General features: G+C 51.0%; 1 protein-coding gene across 16 annotated transcripts; it reads right to left on the bottom strand.

Moving 5' to 3' along the window:
* Window positions 1–200: 200 nt before the first annotated feature.
* MED12 (mediator complex subunit 12) lies at window positions 201–23,727 on the bottom strand. 16 transcript variants are annotated; one of them, XM_050776211.1, is made up of 46 exons: window positions 23,429–23,727; window positions 22,805–22,909; window positions 22,406–22,597; window positions 22,113–22,269; window positions 21,117–21,298; window positions 20,832–20,942; window positions 20,453–20,707; window positions 19,923–20,069; window positions 19,662–19,761; window positions 19,395–19,531; window positions 19,044–19,175; window positions 18,550–18,676; window positions 17,907–18,136; window positions 17,454–17,534; window positions 17,152–17,322; window positions 16,802–16,946; window positions 16,584–16,634; window positions 16,139–16,257; window positions 15,809–15,952; window positions 15,200–15,363; window positions 14,865–14,996; window positions 14,212–14,481; window positions 13,892–14,036; window positions 13,615–13,735; window positions 13,118–13,219; window positions 12,904–13,017; window positions 12,477–12,652; window positions 12,118–12,297; window positions 10,708–10,779; window positions 10,120–10,253; window positions 9,792–9,953; window positions 9,372–9,483; window positions 9,116–9,205; window positions 8,159–8,268; window positions 7,777–7,912; window positions 7,372–7,533; window positions 5,957–6,331; window positions 5,583–5,733; window positions 5,220–5,425; window positions 4,979–5,056; window positions 4,834–4,888; window positions 4,671–4,758; window positions 1,816–2,035; window positions 1,293–1,436; window positions 691–772; window positions 201–480 (listed from the first exon to the last, which is right to left on the bottom strand). In XM_050776211.1, the coding sequence occupies exons 1-46, from the start codon at window positions 23,525–23,527 to the stop codon at window positions 437–439; spliced, it is 6,510 nt and encodes a 2,169-aa protein (XP_050632168.1). In that variant the 5' UTR covers window positions 23,528–23,727; the 3' UTR covers window positions 201–436. The 16 variants fall into 16 exon arrangements, with proteins under 16 accessions (XP_050632168.1, XP_050632169.1, XP_050632172.1 ...); XM_050776212.1 differs by having other exon boundaries at window positions 5,229–5,425; XM_050776215.1 differs by having other exon boundaries at window positions 14,212–14,439.
* Between the last annotated feature and the right edge of the window lie 3 nt (window positions 23,728–23,730).

Here is a 23,730-nt window from a genome sequence, read left to right as displayed (position 1 = left end):
ACCACTGCACTCTAGCCTGGGCGACAAAGCGAGACTCCGTCTCAAAAAAAAAAAAAAAAGAAAGAAAGAAAAAAAAGAAATTTAGAGTGTAAGGTAAACAGGGGAGATGATTGGAATAGAACGAAGACTTTGACTTGTTGATCCAGCCCCCAGCATTCTCCCAAGAGACCACCCTTCCCAGACATGCAGAACTCACACACTCCCTTTGCAAAGAAGCTCTGTGTATTGGGTGCAACAGCTCTGGGGTCTCTATATAAATAATATACAAAACCCAACAGCTCAATGCCTCACATTAACAAAAATACTAAAAACTTATTAAAAACGGAGCCTGAGGGAAGCGCCCCAACCACTACTGGTGCTAGCCCAGGAACGGGATTGGGAATTAAGAGGAAAGGGTGGGGCCACATCCAGTGCACAAGCAGTTCCTCCAGGTGGCTCAGTAGCGTCCAAATATGTTGGTACTGGGCTGTGGCTGGGTATCTGTGAAAAACCAGAGATTATCAGGGATGGAAGACCAGGCAGGGGTGTGGGTATGCACGAGGAAAGCTGTTCAGATATCAAGGGAAGGGGATGGAATGGAATGCCTCCTCTCATAACCTGGGCCTGAAGCCATCTTTTCAGCTACTTTGGCCCACCCCGCCCCCTAAATTTATTCCATGGGGTTCTCCTTGGGAAGGCAGGCAGGCTTACTGGAGAGCTGTTGTTGAAGTTGCCGGACCAAAGCTGCTGTCTGTTGCTGCTGCTGGGTCTGCTGAAGCCCCTGGCGCTGGAACTGGGTGGAAATAGGAAGTGGAAGACTGAAGTCTAACTTTTCTCCTTCTTTAACCTCCTTTCCCAATCCGTTTGTTTTTGTTTTTGTGACGGAGTCGCACTCCATCCCCCAGGCTGGAGTGTAGTGGTGTGATCTCGGCTCACTGCAACCTCTGCCTCCCAAGTTCAAGCAATTCTCTGCCTCAGCCACCCACGTAGCTAGGATTACAGGTGCCCACCACCATGCCTGGCTTTTTTTTTTTTTTTTTTTTTTTTTTTTAATTTTTAGTAGAGATGGGGTTTCACCATCTTGGCCAGGCTGGTCTCAAACTCCTGATCTCAAGTGATCCACCTGCCTCGGCCTCCCAAAGTGTTGGGATTACGGGCGTGAGCCTCGCACCTGGCCTCCCAATCCCTCTTTAGGGTGCCATGCCCTGCCTCCCACCTCTACCCTATTCCATACTGTCCCCAACCCAGTTCACTGGCTGCATGCCCAACCTGGGCAGTTGTCCCTGAGCCTGGGGCTCTAGTCCAGTAGCTACCTGGGGCTGGGACTGGGGCTGGGGTTGGGGAGGAGCCGCCTGTTGCTGCTGTTGCTGCTGGTGTTGCTGTTGTTGCTGTTGCTGCTGCTGCTGTTGCTGTTGCTGTTGCTGCTGCTGCTGCTGCTGTTGCTGCTGCTGCTGCTGCTATAAGAACATAAAAGATACTTCAGAAGGAGCAGAGGGAGAAAGCTAAGACTCAGAACTGGAGGGCTGAGGGCAGGGGATGAGGAAGCAGGGTGGGAGCTCGGGGTCTACTGCCTTCCCTTTTTAGACAGCTGCCCAGAAAGAAACCAAATCTAGGGTACCCAGTGGACAATGTCCAACTCTCTCCTACTATGATTCCCAGAAAACAAAAAGGGGGAGGGTAGGAAACTAACTTCTCCAGCACCACTAGAGGCCAGCTGCTCTGCTAGGTGTTTTGATACACTGCCTCGTTTAGTCTTGGTAACTGTGTGGGAAGAACTTGTGCCTCTCCTCTTCCCTGGGCTCCCAGGTCCCAGAGGAAATTTCCCCAGTGCCTTACCCGCAGGATCTGCTGCTGCTGCTGCTGCCGGATGTGGTACTGCTGCTGCTGCTGTTGCTGTTGCTGTTGCTGCTGCTGCTGTTGCTGTTGCTGCTGTTGCTGCTGCTGTTGCTGCTCAGGTAGGATGGCTGTTGAGCGGACGCCTGCCTGGACGCCCTGGGCACTCATTGGAGTCATGGTACTTATCATGGGTGTCTGCTGCAGTGTCTGGTGTGAAAACCTCCAAAGACAAGAGGACCAGAGGTCAAGGTGTGAGGGAGGTGGGGAGAGGGGGTCAGTATAAACCTCGGGTCCCTGACCTGAAAGAAACGTTAGCAGGTTATTTCATTCATTCCTCTTGTCACTAACCAGACTTCCAGTCTGGGGAATAAGTTGCATAAGATGATACTCTATTTTAGTGTCTCATAACCTTAATGGTTAGGAATTTTTCATCTGCATTAGCTATTTTTTCTCTTACAAAAATGAAAAATAGGGCTGGGTACGGTGGCTCACACCTGTAATCCCAGCACTTTGGGAGGCTGAGGCGGGCGGATCACTTGAGGTCAGGAGTTCCAGACCAGCCTGGCCAACATGGTGAAACCCCGTCTCTAGCAAAAATACAAAAAAAAATAGCTGAGCGTGGTAGTGAGCGCCTGTAATCCCAGCTACTCGGGAGGCTGAGGCAGGAGAATTGCTTGAACTCCAGCCTGGACGACAGAGCGAGACTCTATCTCAAAAAAAAAAAAAAAAAAAAAAAAAAAAAAAAAAAAAAAAAAAAAAAAAAGATAGGCATTCTATAAACACTCATTGAGGTTTTTTGCTGTTGCTGTTGTTGTTCCCCAATAACATTTCAAGTTGTTCTACTACACCTGTATATCACTCCAAGAGTCTACTGGCCAGGCTCCCCGTCTCAAGTCTTCTTTTTTCTTTTTGAGACAGAGTCTCACTCTGTCGCCCAGGTGGGAGTGCAATGATGCAATCTCGGCTCACTGCAACCTCCACCTCTCAGGTTCAAGCAATTCTCCTGCCTCAGCCTCCCGAGTAGCTGGAATTACAGGCGCATGCCACCACACCCAGATAATTTTTGTATTTTTAGTAGAGACGGGATTTCACCACGTTGACCAGGCTGATCTCAAACTCCTGACCTTAGGTCATCTGCCCACCTGGGCCTCCCAAAGTCCTGGGATTACAGGCATGAGCCACCACGCCCAGCCTGAAGTCTTCTTCTTGCACCTCCCAGTACACATGCTATGCATTCATTCCAAGGAGTCTTGCAACATACCCAACTCCTCCTATCACTCTTCTGATCAAAAGAGTCCTTACTGGGACTGTGTCTCAATTCTTCAGCTGAGCATTCAAGGCCATCTCTCAGCCTGCCCCCTCCTAGCCTAGCCCCAGTGACTTCCCCAGCACAGATTTTACACTCCATCCAGGCCCTTCTCCCCAGACACCATCTCATTCTTGTCCCCATGTCTTTGTTCATGTTACATCCTCTACCTGGAATGCCCTTTCCTCTTCTCCACAAATCCCAATCACAGCTATTCTTCAAAGGCCAACTCAAGTCTGACCTCCTTCATGAAACATTCTCTGATGAGTCAGGCCCACAGATACTACCCCGTACTTTTTCTCAATCCGCATTTTACCTCATAGCATACAACTGCATACCTGATTATATCTTTGCTCAGAGTGTTCTCTCAATGTTCTTCTGTAAGTCTCATCTCCCCAGCTATAGTAAAGATTCTTTGTAGTGAGGAACTATGCATTTTGGGGTTTTTTGCTATCTTTCTTCACCTCACCCAGTCCTGGTATAGTGCTGGCCACACAATGGGCAGTTAGTCCACTCCCCAGTGTTCTTAATCCCAAGCTTTGGAGTCTCTAAACATGGTTACAAGGCCTGAACTAAGGCTTGACTAACATTAACCATGGTGGGAGGATTCATTCATTAATCCATCCTGGTATTCAACCTGGTATTTAAAGCCGGTACCGGCTTTAGGACTCCTTATCATGTAGTTCATCTATGAACTCCAGATATTTTTTTTTTTCTTTTTCTTTTTTTTTTTTGAGACAGTGTCTCACTCTGTCACCACTGCAGTGCAATGGCGCAATCAATCTTGGCTCATTGTGCGATTACAGCTCACTGCAGCCTCAAACTCCCAGGCTCAAACAATCCTCCCACCTCAGCCTCCTGAGTAGCTGGGACTACAGGCATGCACCACCATGCCCAGCTAATTTAAAAAAAATTTTTTTTGGCCAGGTGTGGTGGCTCAGTTCAAGACCAGCCTGGGCAACATGGCGAAACCCCATCTCAACTAAAAATCCAAAAAATTAGCTGGGCGTGGTGGTGTGTACCTGTAGTTCCAGCTACTTGGGAGGCCGAGGTAGGAGGGTCACCTGAGCCTGGGAGGTCGAGGCTGCAGTGAGCCATGATCATGCCACGACACTCCAGCCTGGGCAACTGGAGTGAGACTCTGTTTCAAAAAAATATGTTTTTTTATTTTTTTAGAGATGGGATCTCCCTATGTTGCCCAGGCTGGCCTCGAATTCCTGGACTCAACTGATTCTCCCACCTTGGGCCCCCAAGTGCTGGGACTACCAGTGTGAGCTACCACACAGCCCAGATTTTTCCATGAGTCAGATAAACAATTTCCCCTCTCTGGGCCTCAAAGAACTGTTAAGGAAGTACACATGAAACTATTGGTCTCCAGGGTCCCTTCCAGCTCGAGACTTCTGTGGTTATGGGCTATGTGGCCAGATAAGTATTCTTGACGTCTCCGAAAGTTCTGACCAGTCCCATCACCTTCAGGCACGGGCTTTCCCAAGTCAAATGCTCCCTTATACCTCTGCATCTCTTCCTAGCTCACCACTACTTTGGGTACCTTTGAGTGGAGGTCAGTCCATGTCCATAGGTGGGGGCCTGCTGGTGCACATAGCCACTGGGCCGCTGTTGCAGGTGGCGGGTAGGATCTACAAGAGTAGGATTGGTAGAAGGGTGGGTGCTCTGGTAAGGCTGGCTGGAGTAGCTGGGGGGCACCATGGTACCTGCAGGGCCTGTGTGTTGCTGCAATCCCACATGAGAAACATAAGGAGTATAGCCCTGGAGGGAAGGAGGAGAGAGGGAATCAGGGCTGAGAGTATGCAAAGCAGCTTGCCTCATCCCCCGAGTCTCACAATCCCAGGCTCTTACCTGGGAAGTCTGCAAACCGTAGGAAGAGCTGGGAGTCATCTGATGGACAGATGACTGTCCCAACATGCCCTGACTCTGCTAAAGGGAGAGAAGAGAACAACTCAAACTCAGGAAATGCTTGCTGCCATCTCATCTCTTGTGTCTCCTGCTCTGAGTGTCCTTGTGAAGATCCCGTGTCTCCTCAGTCCTGTGACCCTCAAAAGCCCCTCTCCCTGACAGCCCTCCCTACTGCCCCTCTCACTATCTTTGCCTGGAGCTGTTGGCGAAGGCGCTGTCCTTGGGGCACCGCAGGTTGCTGCTGCCGGTACACAGAGGTCTTATAAGAGGAGGGTTCTAGGCCCATGACGCCAGTCATGGTTGTGGGCAGCACTCCAGGGTAAGTCGGTCGGGTGGGCAGCTTCTGCACTGGTAAGCGCACAGGGCGGTACGGGTCCACACGAGGGCCACCTGGAAAGGAGAGTGGGCTGACCTCTAGGCTCCTCATCCCTCTGTCTCTTGCTCAGTGTCCTTGACATCCATAGCTCCTCAGGGGAACGGCATCACCCTTTGGGCAGGGGGAGTATACACCTAGGTCCCTCCAGCATTCCTAGTGGCTGGCACTCACCTGCAGGTAGTGGCTGGTTCTGGGTGTACAGGCCTATGGAGCCTTGCCTGTAATTAAGGTGGGTTATGGAACCAGGGTTTGGGTGGTGCAGGAGGTCTGGAGGCACTGTCACACCATAAGGGCCGCTCCGACCCGGGCCCATTCCATAGTCCTGTGTGAGTGACAGAAGAAGAGGGTGAGTGGGTTGTAGCTGAGTGGGGTCGGGGAGCTGGGGGAGAATGAGGTAAAGAGGAGCTGGATTCGTACATGGTTAATTTTTATTATGATTCTAATGGCACCCCTTCCTTATGCGCCCCCACCCCTCCCACAAACCAGAAACTGGAGCGTCATGAAGTAAGAGGCTGTGGGAGAACTGTCATGGGGGAGACGCTCACCTCTGTCTTGGCAGCTGGCTGGCTGCGTTTCTTGCCCTTGGTGGACTTCTTCTTGCGTTCCTCAGTACTGGGTGGAGCAGCCCCCGGTTTGTCAGTTTTGGGGGGCTCTGGAGCCTTTTTCTCAGGCTCTAGCAGGGTAGGAGCAGGGGGCTCCTCATCTTCTGGGGGCAGTGGCAGCGGCTCCAGGTAATAGGCGCGGGGCCGGGGCCTCAGGTGTGTGTGGTAGAGCAGCAACCGCTGCTGCTCCTCTCCTCGAGCCACTCGCCGGTCCACCCGCACTGTTCCAAACCAGCCCCAAGACAGCGGTGCTGACGGCTTCAACCCCTCAAAAAGATCCCAGGGCGAGATCTTCTGTTTGGTGGAAACCTGTAGACCCTGCTCCAGTAAATGAAAAACAATAAGCTGTTGGGACTTAGAAAACACGAGAGAGACCGCAAGCACTTGTAGGAGTGGGTAGAAAGTCATAGGTAGATTCAAGAGAGATGGTAAGAAACAGACAGACACGGATACACACATACATGCAGAAGAGAGTTATGCGGGGAGAGTGTGAAGGGTGGGGGACAGGGAGAGGTATGGAGGCGCAAGATGAAGCCAGCCAGGACCAGGAGAGGAGACGAATGAACGGGGCGGGCGGCGGGCGTGTGGGGAGAGAAGCCGAGACCGGGAGAGAAAGGGGTTGGGGAGAAAGCCAGAGAGGAAGTGGGGAGGGAGAGGGATTGACATTCAGAGGCAGACAGAAAAAGGAAGGCAGAGAAAGAGAGAGAGGAAGGCAGGGAGAGATTCTGCCTTTAGGCAGGCAGAGAAAGACAGAGTCAGAGAGGGAGAGAGAAACAGGAAGAGAGACAAAAAGGTGGAGAGACAAAGAAAGGCAAACGAGTCAGACACGGAGAGAGACAGAGACAGAGGAAAAGAGACAGATGGACTAGGAAGACAGATGAAGAGAATGTATATATGAAGGAGTTAGACTTTGGGTTTTAAACTATACACAATAATTATGGTTACTCAACAAATACGCAACTGACAGAGAGGGAAAAGATAAAACTGTGCCGAGATGGGTGGGTGTAGGGAGAGAAACACAGAAATAAAAGAGATACAGGCTGTCAGCCAGATAGATGGGTGGGGTAGGACATGAGGCAGGTGGAGCAGAGGAAAGAGGAGGTTAGGGTATTGAGAAATGGGTGGTATGTTAAAAGGTGAGGGCAGGGTGAAGGAAAGAGGGTGGGACTCCAGAGATGGAGATGAAATGTAAGGAAAGTTAAGTGATTTGCTGAAAACCCCCGAGATGGTGTTCACTGGCAGAGACTGGATGGGCTCCTGAATCTGATGAGTCTGTTGGAGCTACAAAGCTGATGCAGGGAAAGTTCTTGCCCAAAGGGGAAAAAAGGCAAGGGACATGGGCAGACAATGGAACATGCCTCCTTCTTGAAGATGGAATCGAAGCCAGCAATCTTGTTGCCCTTGGTATCAATAAGGGAGCCCTGTGGCTCACACGTGATGACATCTCGGGTCTGCTTGGGCAGTGGCAGCAGCTGGCGAACCTTTTCCAGACTGTCTGACTGGCGTTCCCCCAACTCCTTCTGCAGGCACAGGAAGATGGGACAAGAGTTCAGAGATACAGAAAACAGGGATGGGAAGTCTCAGGGGACAGCACAGAACTTGGCACAGAGAAGACCCCCACTCAGTAAATGCTCATGGCATGAGTAACAAAGAAAAGATAGACATGAGAAGGAAAGGTAGAGGGCTCAAGCCAGAAGCAAGTTCCTGAGGCTGGACAGCAGATTCCGGTTCCCGCAATCCTTGTCCCTGCCTCCTCTGCTCACCTGTAGCTTCTTTGCCAGGTTCATGTATGCACGCTTGTTTTCCTCCATGCTACCTTGGGAGATGCTAGACATGTCTGCAGCCAATGTCCCATTGATGAGCACGCTCAGCATGTCCAACACAGTAGTGAAGAGCTCACTGAGACAGGAAGCCAGAGAGAAAACCAGAGAAGAAAGAGGTGAAGATAGAAAAAGGCCTCAGCAGAGGACACAAACAGGGAGAGGTGCTTAATATGTCATCCCGAGGGCACCAAAACCATATGGGGAGCCCAGGGCCATGGAGTCCACAGTAACAGCCATACCAATCTCAGTGGGTGCACCTGACGTGGGAGTAAGGGGAGCCTCTTGGGTATGAAACTGCAGGGAGCAGGTGGGGATGCTTTACTTGTTGGACTGCATGTCGACAGTGCCGCTGATGATGATCTCCAGGAGGAGCATGGCCCACTCCGTGGTCTGCTGGGTGCTGCGCTGCACCGTGTCAAACATGCCCCCAACCTGCCAGGGCCACAACAAGTCAGTCAGATGGCTCAGGGACAAGGCCAGAGTTTAAGGAAAGCTTAGTTCAAATCTGAGTTGGGACGCCTGAGTTCATGCTTGAGTTGAACCTATGATTTACTATATGATCTCAAGACAATGAGGGAATTCTTGACATCTCTGGGCCTCTGTTTCCATACTTAGAAAGTGATGGGAGTTGGACTGAATGATTTCCAGGATTCCATTCAACATTCCACAATGGGTTTCCAGTGCTTCTAGGGCCCAGTCAGAATCTAGGATACTGAGGCAGAGTCCCTGCAAGGATCCAGGGTACATAATCTATTGGACCATGACCACAGTGATACAGCCCCCTTAACCACTTTCAGTCCCTGCATTCTTTCAGAGAACACGGTTAATACTTCAAGACTCAGGCCGGGCACGGTGGCTCATGCCTATAATCTCAGCACTTTGGGAGGCTGAGATGGACGGATCATTTGAAGTCAAGAGTTCAAGACCAGCCTGGCCAGCATGGTGAAACCCCATCTCTATGAAAAATACAAAAATTAGCCAGGTGTGGTGGCGCACACCTGTAGTCCCAGCTACTCAGGAAGTTGAGGCTTGAGAATCACTTGAACCCGGGAGGTGGAGGTTGCAGTGAGCTGAGATGGTGCCACTGCACTCCAGCTTGGGTGACAGAGCGAGACTCCGACTCCAAAAACAAAACAAAACAAAACAAAACAAAACAAACTTCAAGACTCAGAATAACCTGGGGCTTCTATCCTTACCCCCATTCTCCCCAACCTGAGGCTTTTGCACTCTGCATTTCTAGCCCTACCCTCTTCCTTCTTTCCCTAGCTGGCCTTCTCACCAGGTTGAGCCGCAGTTTGAGTGCCTCATGCATAAGCTGCTTTGGTTTGCAATCATCTAAGTACTGGTCATCTCGCCAATTATTCACAATCTAGAATAGAAACAAATAAAATATGCAGTTCAGGGATCTTCGTGTTTCCATCTCACAACAGCCAATATGTTTATCAGAAAGTACTGAAGTTTCCAAGTACAGAGTAACCCCTTAGGTGCATCCTTCCCTGCCCTCCTGCCCACCTCCATGGCCCAGAGATCTGTACCTGGTGCACCTGGCTGTAGAGGGAGGTAAGGAGTCCCTCGCGTTGTTCATCCTGCCCTTTCAGACATGTTAGTACCAGTGATAAGAAGGGCTGCTGGCTCAACAGGGACATGCTAGAGACAAGAGAGAGAAGAGAAGAGAAGAGAAGAGAAGAGAAGAGAAGAGAAGAGAAGAGAAGAGAAGAAGAGGAGAGGAGAGAAGAGGAGAAAAGGGAGACTGTGGGTTGGGAGTCAACTTCCAACCTCATTCTCCAGACTCTACTCTCCTAAGACCTAGCCTCTTGCTCAGCCATGCCCACTCTTATCCTCTGATTTTCCACTTTCCTATGATGCTTCTCCTTAGCCCCAATTTTATTCTTCCCCAGGCCTGCCTTTTCTCCTTTCTACCTCTCAATCTTGGTCCACTCCCTAAGCCCCTTTACCTCTTCTGCTTTTGTCGATCACGTTCTTTGCGTGAAGAGGAACCCAGGTGCTGACCCTTCTCCAATTCCTCCCCAGCAGCCTTTAACACATGTCCCTGGACTGAGGTGGGCAGTTTAGCAATGAGGGGGGCCACCAGCCATACACCAGAGCGCTCTAGAGAGCTGGAGAACAGAGGACACAGGGTCACAGGGGAGCCAGGCAAGGCTGGAACAATCCATCCTCTCCTTTCCCTGATGGACATGCTGGTATCTCCACGCATCTGACATCACTCATGCTACCAGCAGAGAAATTCCTAAGGGGATGGGTCCTAACATGTTTCTATCCGACCTGAGCACAGGCTTGGTCTTGCTGCTGCTGGGCATGTTGCTTGCAGTACTTCCAGAAGATGACCCTGTCTCTGCTGACTGTTGGAAAACCTCGATTGTGGCCTTGGCAATGTTCTCCAAGAGGGAGTTCATCTCCTGGGGAGGATGAAAGGCACAGAAGTGCTAAAATAGGTAGCTAAGGGTGAAGGAAAGCAGATGGTAGGAGAGATGGGAGATGAGGGAGAAGGACAGCACTGGCGGAGGTTGATGGGGAGATAGGAACCCAACTCTGTTGGGACTCATGTCCTCTAGTACCTCCGTATTTCTCCAATTCCTCATTGTCTTCTCCTTTACATACCTCCTTACATCTATGGCCAGATAAACAGGCTCCACCACCACCACCACCAAGCTTCCCCACAGCTCAGAGCTCCAACACTCTCAACCCATTTCCCTTATCATCAGCTCCACTTGTTCACCATTTTCCCATCCCCTCTTATCTCTCAGCTCAAGAGCCCAAGGGTAGGATCTAGGTTCTTCTGTGGTGGACCGCCTCCCTGACACATGGAGCTGAACGTGAACACAGGAAAGGGAGGGTCCGGGCACTACTCACATTGTTAGGGGTCTGCTTGATCATGAGCTGCAGCTCCAGGGAAGACTGGCGCATGGTCCACTGGTCCAAGTTCTGTGATAGAGGCCCCACACCCAGGCTAGTAATCATCGTGTTACCCCCAGCTACCCACCAATCTGAGGCCAATTCCTGTTCTCCTGCAACATTGAATCACAGACTCCTGGAGGTCTGAAAGGGACCTCTATGTCCCCATCTTTAAGAAAGACTACATTTAGGGAGGCTGAGGCAGGCGGATCACCTGAGGTTAGGAGTTCGAGATCAGCCTGGCCAACATGGCAAAACCCCATCTCTACTAAAAATACAAAAATTAGCTGGGCGTGGTGGTGGGCGCCTGTAATCCCAGTTACTCAGGAGGCTGAGGCAGGACAATCGCTTGAACTTGGGAGGCAGAGGTTGCAGTGAGCTGAGATCGCGCCACTGCACTCCAGCCTGGGTGACAAGAGCAAGACTCCGTCTCAAAAAAAAAAAAAAAAAAAAAAAGACTACATTTAAATAGTCCAAACTAGTTGAAAATCTTTCCAATTTTTAAAACAGTTCAGGAAAGATTTCACATCTTTCCCATCCCTTCGTATCAGGAAGTTCTGCTTAATGCTTAACCTTGAAATCCTTGATGTTAAAGTCGAAGCCTGCTTCTCTCGTTTTAGACCAACTGCTCAAAGTCCCTGACAGGACCTTTATAAGACAATCTCTCAAAGTCCTATAGAGACCAGAAGGCTACTGTTAGCTAATCTCTCTTCGACACTGTCTCTCCTGGGCTGAAGAGACCTTATTCCTTTAGCTTTTCCTCAATGGCTTTATTTTTCCACTCTCTGGTCATCTGAAGGTGTGAGGCAATGTGAAGTGGAAAGTGCACAGACATGTCTGGGTTCACATATTGACTCTAAACTTATCAGCTATGCGACCTTAGACAAGTTACTTAACCTCTTCAAGCCTCAGTTTCCTCATCGGTCAAACAGGGAGGCTCATCTACTTCATGGGGTCATAAAGATTAAATGAGGAAATGTGTGCGGAGTACCTAGCACAGTACCTGGCACAAAACACATGCTCAGCAAGTAGTAGCCATTACTATTCAGTTCTGAGCCATGGCCAAAATGCCAAATATACAAGGCCCACGCCTAGGCCTCCCAGATGCTATGCTTCCCATTGATAAGCTAGATTCATTCCAGATAGCTATGCCCTCACCTAATACTCTTACACTGGAGTCTAGACCCTATTGGACTTACTCCTCAGCCCATGCTGGAGCCGTGTTTCTCTCGCTACCTCTCCCCTCCACTATATCCTTGTTTGTCTTCCTCTCTACTTAACTCCCCCTCTCCTTTTCTCAAGGTTCCTATTGTTCCTCCCCAGATTGGGCCCACTGCTTCCTCTGCGGCCCCCACAGCCTTGGCCTACCTGGAGAATGCGCTTTATGCGCTGCCGCTGGGGGTTTTCCCCATCCTCATTGTCCAGCAGTCGATGTGGGTAGCAGATGAGCTGCATGAGGCGCTGCGCCTGGGCACTACTCAACACTGGGTCTTGCAGGTCATTGCTGTCCTCACACAGCGACTTAAGGCAACGTTCTCCTACCCATTCCTGAGGAAGCTGACAATCAGGGACTGGGAGCAACCAGTGAGGGGGTTAGGAATATGGGGGATGGGCTGGAGTTGGTAAGGAACACAATGTATAGTAGGGAGGTGGTGTGATCATGGGCTGGAAACAGGACTATATTACACAGAGGCATTTAGGAGGTGTGAGAGGAAGGTGAGACTGACCTGTTGGCAGATGCTGCGCAGCACGTACTTGGCATAGACATCCAGACTGGCTGTCTCCACAGAGATGTTGCGGCCACCCTGCCTCCGACCACCACTGCCACCTCCTCCCTCCTCCTCTGGAAGTTCTTCTGTTCCTCCTGTCACAGTGAAGCCTGAACCTTTCAGTTCCGCATCCCCTGTGGTTCACGGGTGGGAGATAGGGAGGGCAGAGTGAGATTGGAACACTGTGTGGAGACCCACCCTGGGCCCACAGAGGCAGAAACACCCCAAATCCTGCCCTATGGGACAGAAATATACTTCTCTCCCTCCCCTCCTCCCGAAAGGTCAGAGAGACCACCTTCAGAAGGGAGAAAGACTGTCCCTTGTAGTTTAGCTGGCACTCCACCCTATACACACTTCTGGCACCACTCCCTTCCTACCCCCGTACCAAGTACAAACACAGCCTTGAGAACAGCAAACACAGCTCCATCCACGATGCGGTTCTGGGAGGCAGCCAGCAGGTGGCGGTCACAGGAGGAGCGGATTCCTACTGTAGGCTTGTCTGGGGAAGGCGATGAAGTCAGGGGAAGCAAAAGTGGAATCCATGGAGGCAGGGGAACCACACTTTCTACTGTTGGCTGGTTCAGATCAGGGTCACTTACTTCCATCAGACTGGCAAGGATTGAGCTGCGGTGTCTTGAAAAGGTGAAGGAGGATGCGGCAGGTAAGCCGGGCCCCTGGCTCAGAGTCCTGTTCACTACAAGCTAAAAGGAAGACAAAACAGATCTGGGAAGGATGAAGCTGAAATGCATGTGGGTTTGTATGTGTGTGTGCCTGCATGCATGCAAGTGTATGGCAGGGGCATGGGAGAGAAGATGAGGTAAAGTGAAAGGAGAAAAAGCAAGATAATATTGAAAGCGAGGTAGAGCAGAGAACTGTTATGCAGTCGAAGGGTCAGAAATTGGAAAGGTCAGGGCTGCAAATCCAGGGCTAAAAAACAGGTTCCTTCTAGCCTTCAGCATACCAAAGGACTGGCCTTCTGGGGAAGGCCAGGGAGCCGCAGCAAGGTCTCCCACAGTGAACAATGAGAGGATGGCCGTCCAGTGTGTATTGAAATTTGAGGTTTAGAAATGCTAGGGGTTACAGATTGGTAGTTCACCAGCATTAAGGAGTGAAGGGATGGCAGCACAGCGAATCAGATCTTCCAGGAGCAAACACTGCCGAGCGATGAGGATGGCAACAAAAGTAGCCAACGAGTCATGAAAAGACAGGTCACTGACCTGGAGGAAAAAACAGACAGACACCACGACTCAGAGTGGAGGCCCACTCAAAGCAGTGTGCCTCCACTCTATGGAACTCTGTCCCTGGTCAGAGGATCATGACCGGCCCCTGCCCTGGTCACTGCTCCACTAGCAAGACCCCACCCCAAGTCTCACATCTACATTGCAGAGGAGGTCGTTGAAACCACAAGTGCCATTGTTAGAGGAGCAGCACAAGGCCTTAAGCACTCCTAGCCATTCTGCACTCAGTGACTTGCAATAGCCGGTCAGCTCTGCACACAGGATTGCGATGTCATTCACCCTAGGGAAAAGTACAAATGCCCTCAGGAAAACCCTTGCTCCACAAAACCTCAGACCCATTAACTTCTCATCTCTGCCCCAGTATATAATCAAGGTTGTAGTACCTCCCAGATACCTCAGCCCTCCCTATCTCAGGTGGGGGCATGGTGCCCTTCCTCACTCAGTACACCCCATACCTATCGGGATCATGGTGCCCCACACAGACGTGCATAAGGGCATTGCAGACAAAGCTGTAGCGGTTAGCAGGGTTCTCACTAAGACTCTTGCCTAGCCCTGTGTAGGTGAAGGTGTGAGCTGCAGGGTTCTCTAGAGTGTCAATCATGAACTCAGGTGCCCAGCGCATATTTGATTCCGATGGCTCCACGTTGCAGTAGATGGTGTTCTTCACCTTTGAGCAAAAGTCGCTGCAGGGATGGAGGAAAGGAGATAGTAGTGTTGAAGAAGGTCTGCTGAGGTCGAGGGATGGTCAGGAAATGGGAGAAAAGAAAAAAAGGAGAAAGTGAGGGATGAAGGATCTTGGGACAAGAAAAGGGAGATGGGACAAAACGGACTGGGCAGGAAAGGAACCACATGGGAATAAGGAACTGGGGCCTCTGAAGGCAGCGAGGAAGAGGGGGAAGAGTTTGGGCCCCACAGATATAGGTGGCAGGCAAGCCTGCTGAGGAAGAGGGCCCACTCTTGGTAACACAACAGTATGTGGAGGACACAGTCCACAAATGACCCTAGACAGGCAGCAGGGTCCCGGGCCATGCTCTCCTCCTGAGTTGGGTGGTTATGGGAAGAAGGGAGTAGGTCCCACTTGCTACCCCTTACCTTCCACCGCTCTTACCTGAAGAGCTCCCCAAATTTGTTCTTTAAATGGCTACAGGAGGTGTACAGATCATAGAGATAAGCAAGGATACAGCGCTCTGCAGAGGAGCCATCGGACCGGTTCATCCCATGCTTCACAACACCACACAGCCTGCATGAAGAAGCAAGGTTGGGAGGGTCAGCAGATGGTATGCGGGCTCCTCCAAACGGATTCAAGCCTCTGGGAAATACCATTCCTTTCCCATCTGAGTGGCAGGCACTTCCCCAGAGTATGAGGAAGTGCATGCTCTTCCCAGGCCACTTCCACCAGCATTCGCCAGAGCTTTGTTTCAGTTATTCCAATGTCCTGCTTACCCCTCAAAGACCTGTGCCATCTGGTCCTGGTTGAGGATGAGGCAGGCATGATAGTGCCGCAGGACAGCCACGATGCACAGGCACAGGCTAGTAGTGTAGCTGCCCACCAGATCCGAGGATTTGAGAAGCAGCTCAGCCTCAACTACACTCAGTTCATTCAGCAGCTAGCAGAGTGAACAGGGGTGAGAAATGCAAAGAGGCCCCTCATGTTACATAGAACCCACCTTCCTGTGCGGACGCTGGCAAGGCTGGGCCTGAGCCCCTTCCTGCTGGAGCCACCTCAGGATAGAAGGGCTCGTTACCCTATGCCACGGTCCTTTAGTCTATCAACACCACCTCTAACCAGTATCCACGATACAGTTCTATGAACTCCACAGTGGGAGGACGGTCTGTGTCCAATGCTCTAATCTGCCTCTTGGCCTTCCCAGGGAGCACTTGTCTCTATTCCTACAGTCTCAGCTCATGTTCCACTTCCCCCGTGCTAGTCTTTTTGCCCCTTCAAATAGCCTGGGAAACTGGCTGGAGCATTTACCCCTGTCCTTATGACCCTCCATAGCCCCTATATGGCACGAACTCCTTCCTCCACCCTCATCTCCCCAACTTCCCCACCTGAATGGCAAAGTCGATGAGGCCACTGATGCTGAGTGAATATTCCATGAGGTCGAAGATGAACTGCACATGCTGCACCAGAGGCAAGTGGTATGACATGCCAAGGGCAAAGCTCGTGATCTGCTCCAGAACATTCCGGGAGACCTGATAAGGGCAGTGGGAGTGAGACGGGAGTGGAGAGAAGAAAGAACCAGGGAAGCAGGAAAGGATGCCAGTGGAAGGGGATGAGACCAGGAGGCTTAGCCTGCCTAGCGGGGAGAAGATAGGGAAGAAAAGGAAAACAGGAGAGGAGGCCAGAATGTGGGAAAGGGGCTGGGCTTAGGCCCACACCTGAGCCGTGACCTGGTGTTGGTCATAATGTGAAAGGTGCTGGAACTTAGCAAAGATATCTTCAGCAGTGGGGAAGGCTTCAGGCCGGTTGCGTCGCCGCTTCTGCCCATCCTCCCCACCTGAGGGGACAGTTGAAAGGGACCAGTCAAGATAGGGAAGATAACTAGTTGACTAGGGGTAGGGAGTGGGGTATGGAGAGAAGGCTATGGGAGGGAGGGAGGGAGGGAGAGAGGGAAGGAGGGAGGGAGGGAAGGAAGGAAGAGGGAAACAGGGAAGGGAGGGTCAAGGAAGGGATGGGGGAGGAATGAAGGGAAGGGGACAGTGAAGCAAAGGTTTAGAGGACCACAGACTATGTGGACCTTAAAGGAATATGTACAGGGAGGTGCTAGGTTGAGGGAGGGAAGGGAGAGGGAGGGAGGGCAGTATGGGGCTTACTGTGAGGTACCTAAGAATGTCAGGTCTCCAGGATTCAGAGGCACAATAGGAGCAAGCTGGTCTGTAGAGGGGGGGAATGAGGGGGGAAGTTTCAAAAGGACTAGAGCTCTCAGGAGACTCCAAGAGACAGGACATTGGGACATGACTGGGGAGTTCCCTATGCTGGGGAAGGGAAGACTGACTAGGGCACTCTTTGGGGGAGATCTGTTTAAGGAGCCTCAAACCCACCAGTTTCTGCTGTCCCTTTGCGGTTCAGAACCTTCAGGATATCCTTGGTGATTTTCTTGATGGCATGGCGGGCATCATCTCGCTGCTTTCCCACCCCAAACAGTACGACCAACCGCTGGTTGCACTCATGGCTGCATGACTCCTCCTGCATCCCAGCAGCACCATCAGACTCCAGCACCGATCTCCTTCCCTCCTCTTGAAATCATGCTCCACACCCCTCAGCATCCACATGCTAAAGCCCTTCCCTTTCCCAACCCACATCCTCAGGAACAGCTCCAACCCCTCAGCAAATTCCTTGGACAGCAATCTAGGTTCAAAACAGATCATCACAAGGTGCTGGGGAACAGTACCTGGGGGATGGGAAAGTGGGTGGCATACTGCACGTGTCGTGGCTGGTCGTAAAGAACCCCAAGGGTCCCTTCGATCTTCTCCTTGGGTGGGGGCTTCACCTCCTTCTCGACATCTGGCTTCTCCGGGGATGGACTGCCCTTCCCCTCACAGGGCATAGTAGGGGAGAACAACTGAGAGAAAGGTGAGAAGGCAGAACATGAGAAGAAGGAAAGGGGATGAGCGGGGGTAAAGAAATGCCAAACGCAGGCATAATGGGCAGATCAAAGGAGCCAGATTCTGCCACGCTCAGGATTGAACTTACTGAGAAATCAGGCTTCTCCATGTCCTCAAAGAGCACACTGGAACTAGGGTCAATGTCCATAGATTCTGAAAGCCCTGGATCCTGAGGGCATAGAACATAAGCAAAGTTGCTTTAGCCCTAGGGAGCGGCTCCCACCATCTAGAAAACTTCACGGGGGAATTGGAGAGAGAAGACCAGATTGTGGAAAGCACAGGATCTGGAGTCAAGTCATCCAATCACTTAACCAGTATAGGCCTCTGCTTCCTTCAGCTTGAAAATGGGGACAAGAGTACCTCACAAGGCTGATGGGAGGAACCAATGAAACAATTGATGTGATAGTGCTTGGTCAATCACCAAGTGCTAAGAAAATACTACCCCCCTGCCCCACGCAAAAGACCCTCTTAGAGGCCTCTGGGAGCCATGAAGATAGAAATGTCAGAAGAAACGATCTAGGGCAAGGAAAAGCCCACTCACCTCCAGCTTGCTGCTGCTGCTGCCTTCAGCCTCCTTGTGCTCTGGGTCATCGGCAGGATCATCAAAGGGAGAGGGAGGCCGGGGACCAGGGGCTCCAAAGGCAAGGTCCCCTCGGGAGATGAGAGTGCAAGTATACATGTTGTGGGAGAAAACATCATGTCGAATCAGTTCACAGAACAGCAGTACTAAGTTAAAGAATTCCACCCGCTCACTCTCACTTCGGGGGTCCGCTGGAGGAAGGGAATGAGGAAACATGAGTTAGGAGAACACAAAAAGGTGGGCCAAAAGAGAGAGGGACACACCTAAGGCAATTAATAGGAGTGATAAAATAAAAATCCCAGAAACTGTCGAGGGACAAAGCGTGGTTGGTTACCCCGCATGCTGCCCCACACACCATCTCAGAAAGGAATGTAATATCTTTGTTGCGATTTACGCAGTGAAAATGCTTCAATCACAAGCTCTTGTTTTAATCCTTCTCTGTATTTCTCTACTTTAACTGTAAAATGATCAGTTAAAGAGGATCACTAGAACTACATCTAAAAGTCATTCTGCATAGAGCCCAAGAGAGAAATATACTTTTTGATGACAGTGGCGGGTAACTGAGTCTAGGCAGACGCAACTAGAGAGTGGTAGGGGTCCGTACTCAGCATGGGAGCCTGTGTATCCAGAAACTGCAGGAGGACATCCTGGAAAATGGGAGCACTAGGAGCAGAAAGGGAGCCAGAGGCGATGGAACCCTTCTCATCTGCGGCTTCTGATTCTCCACAACGCTGCAAGATGACAGAACAAATTGTAGAACTGACTTTTACCTGCTTCTTCACTCCTCAATGTGTAGGCCTTAAACTACTACCTGCTTGACCTCTACCCCATGCTTTTCATTTTCATTCCCCTGCTGACCTCCATCTTCTTTACCACCTCCCAACTGAAGCCTTGATGTTATCTCTAATTCTGATAACAATCCACTCTTCTCTACTTTCACCTCATGTCCGTAACTTTGCCTTTAGGTTCTCTTCCACTTCTTTCCTCTGTTCTCACACCTTCAACTCTGGTCCCTCCACCACCTCCATCTCTTGGTCTCCAACCCCAGTAAATTCCTTCCCATTGGCCAATCTCATTCTCTTATCTCTGCCCTCTAACCTCAGCCTCAATCTCCGCCTGTCTCTTCTCCAGGAGCTTGGCTACCACCATAGCACGATGCCGACCAGAACGCTTGCAGCTGACAGCCCATTCACATAGCAATGACACCACAGCATCATCATCTGAGGAGATCTGGAGACCAAAGGAAGAGAGGGAGGAGTAAGATAGGGGTGGGGACAAAGAAATGAGTTCCAATTTCCTGAAGACTGCACTCCATCATAAAACATTCTGGGCCCAGTAAGATCATTTCTGCAGATATGCTCTGCTTTCAATGCCTCACCATGACTTCCCCTCAGATATATTATTGCTCTTGCAATGTTTTTTGCTCCTTCTATTCCCCTTTTCGCTTACCTCATGCCCATCCTTGCTAGGCCCCAATCCAAAGATTCGGTTACAAAGTGAGTCAAGAGAGTTGCTGAAGTCAGAGCGCTCAAAACTATGGCTATCCAGCACTTCCAAAGTATGAAGCACCCGTCCAATGGTGAAGCCTAAGGAGGAAAAGTGGTAAAGGGGACTGAACTAGAGGCCCAGTGCATTCTGGCTCTCAGATCTACATGTCCTTACTATCTCCATCCTTTCCTCAAACATACTTCCTATTATCTGTTCTCCGACACATACCTGCAGTAGCTTCCTGGCATTTATCGAAAGACCAGCGAACTTCAACTGCCTGTCCCCGCTCCTTGATCTGCTGCTCGATCTCCCGCAACTTTGCACGGACCTGCAATGTTAAAAAGGAAGGCTATAAGGATGTACCAAGGCATACAAAAGGCCAGAGCCCCAGGCTAGAAGAATAGTACCAGACTCCAAATCACTATTTCTGAGAGAGCACTTTAGCCTCATAGCCCAATCTGAGAGTACCAGGCGAGTGGTCAGACATACCTGCTGAGTGAAGGCACTGTTACCCTCTGGCATGGGCAGGTTGGAGGGGGCAATAGGCAAGTGGTCAAGTGGTGAGCCGGTCTTAATTCTGCTATCAGTCAGTGAGTAGTGCCAAACCAAGGCACTAGGACAACACAGGAGGATGGTCTGCCAGATAGAAACAGCTAAGTCCAACTCGTTCACATGGCTACCCCTCTGGAATCCCATTCTAAGACCAAACCCGTAGATTCCAGATCCAAAGTTATTCTGACTGGGCCCCCAAGACAGGCATCACTCCACCCCTGATCCCCTCCCTTCACTCACTTTCCTAAAAGGCTCTGGGCCTACTATTTAGCCCTGGAAGGGAGAGAGAGGCTGGTCAAAACCCCCAAAGGGGACTAACACCCCATTACCAAGAAACAGCCACCTCCAAGCAAGTACTCAGCACCTACTCCCACATCCAATTTGGAATTACCCCTATACTCTGGGATGGGCACCCGATTCTTCTCAGGTTATCTCTCAATGCTTCCTTGGGCCCGCCTAGTACCTACCTGTAGGATACAGCTGAGACCAAAAACCAGGGGCCGGTGCTGAGGGCACATAAGCAGGTCACTAAAGGGAGTCGAGGGGGTGCTGCTAGTTGGGGGCTGAGGAGCAGGGGTGGTGGGTAGCGAGCTTGTTGACTGAGCAGATATAACATGAGATGAGTGACTGCTCACACCATCTAGCTGCAGGGCCAGTCTCCGTGTACAAAAGTAGGCAAGGCGGCGGGACAGGTACGCAGACTGAACAAATTCCCCAGAGTACTGTGAAGACATGACCATCAGAGCCCCTAGTTCTCTCCAGGGGACCCTGCTCTGACATTTTATTCTTCCTTAAATCCTTCTTAGACTCCCCCTGCCCCACCACCACCAAAATTCCAAGCCTTACTCGGAGAAGCAGGGGCAGGAGCAGTTTAAGCAATTCATCTTCTCCAGGGCGGATCTTCTCAAAACACTCAAGCACCCAGGTCAGGAACTCATGTCTGTCCAGCATTCCATCCTATGGGTACCAGGGGAGGGAAGAGGGGACTATTAGAGATGAAGCAGATAAAGTAAATGAAAAGATGAAGAGAACCACAACTGGGGCAAGGTGGCAAGCAGATTCTGTTCTCTATTGGCAGAGTACAAGTTCAGGCTCAACCTAATGCCCCACACAGCATGCCCTACTCCCTACCTGAAACATGAACATGGCCAGCTTCTCAGTGTAATCCCACTGCCGGATTGCCACCTCTACATCATGGGGCAAGGGCCCTATCGTGGAACCACAGCCCCCACCTCCTGCAGGCCCTGGCCGGTAGTATTCAGCCATCTTCTGTAACTGCTCCCATAAGTACTTGGTGATGATCTGAGTCCATTCTGGAGGAAACAGGGAAAAAGGGCTATTTGATACTATCCTTCTGCTTAGAATTTCCTTCTACTGGCCGGTGTGGTGGCTCACGCCTGTAATCCCAGCACTTTGGGAGGCTGAGGTGGATCACGAGGTCAGGAGTTCGAGACCAGCCTGGCCAAGATGGTGAAACCCCGTCTCTACTAAAAATACAAAAACTAGCCGGGCGCAGGGGTGGGCACCTGTAATCCCAGCTACTTGGGAGGCTGAGACAGGATAATCACTTGAACCCGGGAGGTGGAGGTTGCAGTGAGCCAAGATCCTGCCACTGCACTCTAGCCTGGGTGACAGAGCAAGACTCTGTCTCAAAAAAAAAAAAAAAAAAAAAAAAAGAATATCCTTCTACTTAGAATACCTTACCCCACTCCCAATCACCCACCATATTTGTAAATTCAGTTCATCCTTCGTCTCTAGTCAAATCCCACCTTCCTAAAGCCTTTCTGGGTATCCCCATAAGAAAGTAATCTTTTGTCCACTCAAAGAACCTTCTGCTCCTAGCTTGACATTCACCACCTTCTATATTTAATTATGTTATTTGTACATATACCTTAGCAGCCCTGTTAGACTACTAGTATCCTAGGGGCAGAGATTATGCACTGGACGTTTTTGTAGACCAGTATATGTGCACAGTAGACACTCAAATTTCTCAGTGTTTACTGATCAAGCAAATGCAAGAAACAAGCAGAAACAAGGAATCTAGATTAAGAAGGAGAATGTTTGCAAGGGTGTCTCTATCCCTCCTTGAAGCCATCAGCCGTACACCTGGTGTTAGGAGTTACTCACCCATGAAAGGGTCAACATGTCTCTTCTTAACCTTGGTCTCAGAGATTGCTGCATAGTAGGCACAGGTCATCTTAATGAGCCAGGCAGCCCGCATCACAGGCACTGTGTATTTGGCTAAGTACCCAAACACTTCTTCCTTCTTACTGAAAATGGGGACCTGGATGGACATTGCAAATAGTGAGGTCTCTATTATCCCCATGAGCTGACACCCATGTAGCTTAATATGGGAATAGGAGGATACTTGGTACCCTATGCTCCCTCCTTGGCCTGAAGGACAGGAAACAGTACCTTACCTTTTTGGCTAGTTGCGTGAGTGGCTTGGTGCCAGCCAAGTCAGTGAACCAAGTATTAATGGCACTCTGGGATCGTGCAGTCACCAGCCAGAAGTTGTCCTTCTGGTTCACTTGGGGCTTCCTGCGACCAGTGTCAGGGAGGGTATTACAACGTAACTTCTCTGCAATAATGCTGCTGAAGTTGGAACTGATCTGAGGGAAGAAAACTGTACCTCAGGGTGGGAAGAAGGGGCAGACAGGTGGCCTGCCTTTTGCTGGGCAAATGCCAATGAGACAGCATTAGGTCATGAAGGCAAACTCAGCCACTTAGGTTGTCCCTATAAGTCTTCCCTACCCAGGGCCTTTGCTCCTTCTCAGATTCTTCCAGCCTTTTCCTTCAGCCTGGCAGAGTTGTCTCACCTTGGCAGGATTGAAGCTGACGTTCTTGGCACTGCCATGTTCATCCCCAGAGACAGCAGGCTGGTTATTGAAACCTTGTTTTACATTCAAGGCCGTCAGTTCATCCTGAGGCAGGAAAGCGGCGTTTAGTTGTTTTTTCCTTAGGGGGAGGGGGAGGGGATGGGAGAGTAGGGCAGGAGAAGCGAAGGAACAAGGTGAAAGGGCAGGAGGAGGGTTCCGTGTAGCACAGATCGTTACTTAAAGCTGGGCCCTTACATTCACTTGGACCCCACCGTCACCCCCATGGTCACTACGATTCCCAATCACCCAGGGCGCCCTCAAACATCACTCTTCTCTTGCGAACATCCGAGCAGCCGTACCCCACCAAGCTGTCTCAGACAACTTTCTGAGATGTGTGTGGAGGAGGGCGCTTCTGGTGCGGCCCCTACACCACCCCCTGTTCATACCTTGGAACCCCCCACCGCGCCCCGTCCTGCCCTCCCACGCCAGCCCACTTTACTCTTCCCCCTTTCGGGACTTTCGCTCTCACCGAACCGCCCCGCCCCCCATTCCCAGACGTCAATGCCTCCTCCTAGGCTGACCGCGTGCCCCCGGCCCTTCCAGAGCCCCGATTTTCGAACGCACCTCCTTCTGTTTGGGGTCCTGAGGGTAAACATCGGGAGGCCCCAGCCGCGGCCGCTTCAGGGGCCGGTGTTCGTAGCTCAAGATCCCGAAGGCCGCCATCTTGCCCAGCCCGTAGCGCCGGAGGCGCCAGCAGGGCCAGGCTGACTGGGGGAACGGGAAGGGGGAGAGGGAGCCGAAAAGGGGGGCGGTGGTTGAGAGGACGGCGGCCGAGAGACAACAAGGGGGCACGTTAGAAACTCTCGACCATTGCCGGAAACTACCGAGGGAAGCCGAGGGACGCCGGGAACCATCGGACAATACCG

The sequence above is a fragment of the Macaca thibetana genome, chromosome X, assembly GCF_024542745.1.
Source record: "Macaca thibetana thibetana isolate TM-01 chromosome X, ASM2454274v1, whole genome shotgun sequence".
In the NCBI taxonomy this organism is placed as follows: domain Eukaryota; kingdom Metazoa; phylum Chordata; class Mammalia; order Primates; family Cercopithecidae; genus Macaca; species Macaca thibetana.
The sequence above is the reverse complement of the archived record's forward strand: the minus strand, read 5'-3'. Positions and strand labels throughout refer to the sequence as shown.

Coding starts and splice junctions, on each gene's coding strand:
- MED12 (XM_050776200.1), bottom strand. CDS start 23,527: ATGGCGGCCTTCGGGATCTTGAGCTACGAACACCGGCCCCTGAAGCGG. Junction 15,953..16,138: donor AACACCAGGTCACGGCTCAG/GTGTGGGCCTAA, acceptor TGCCCTTATCAG/GTCTCCCGGAATGTTCTGGA. Junction 9,954..10,119: donor AAGACCAAGCCTGTGCTCAG/GTCGGATAGAAA, acceptor TCTGTTCTCCAG/CTCTCTAGAGCGCTCTGGTG.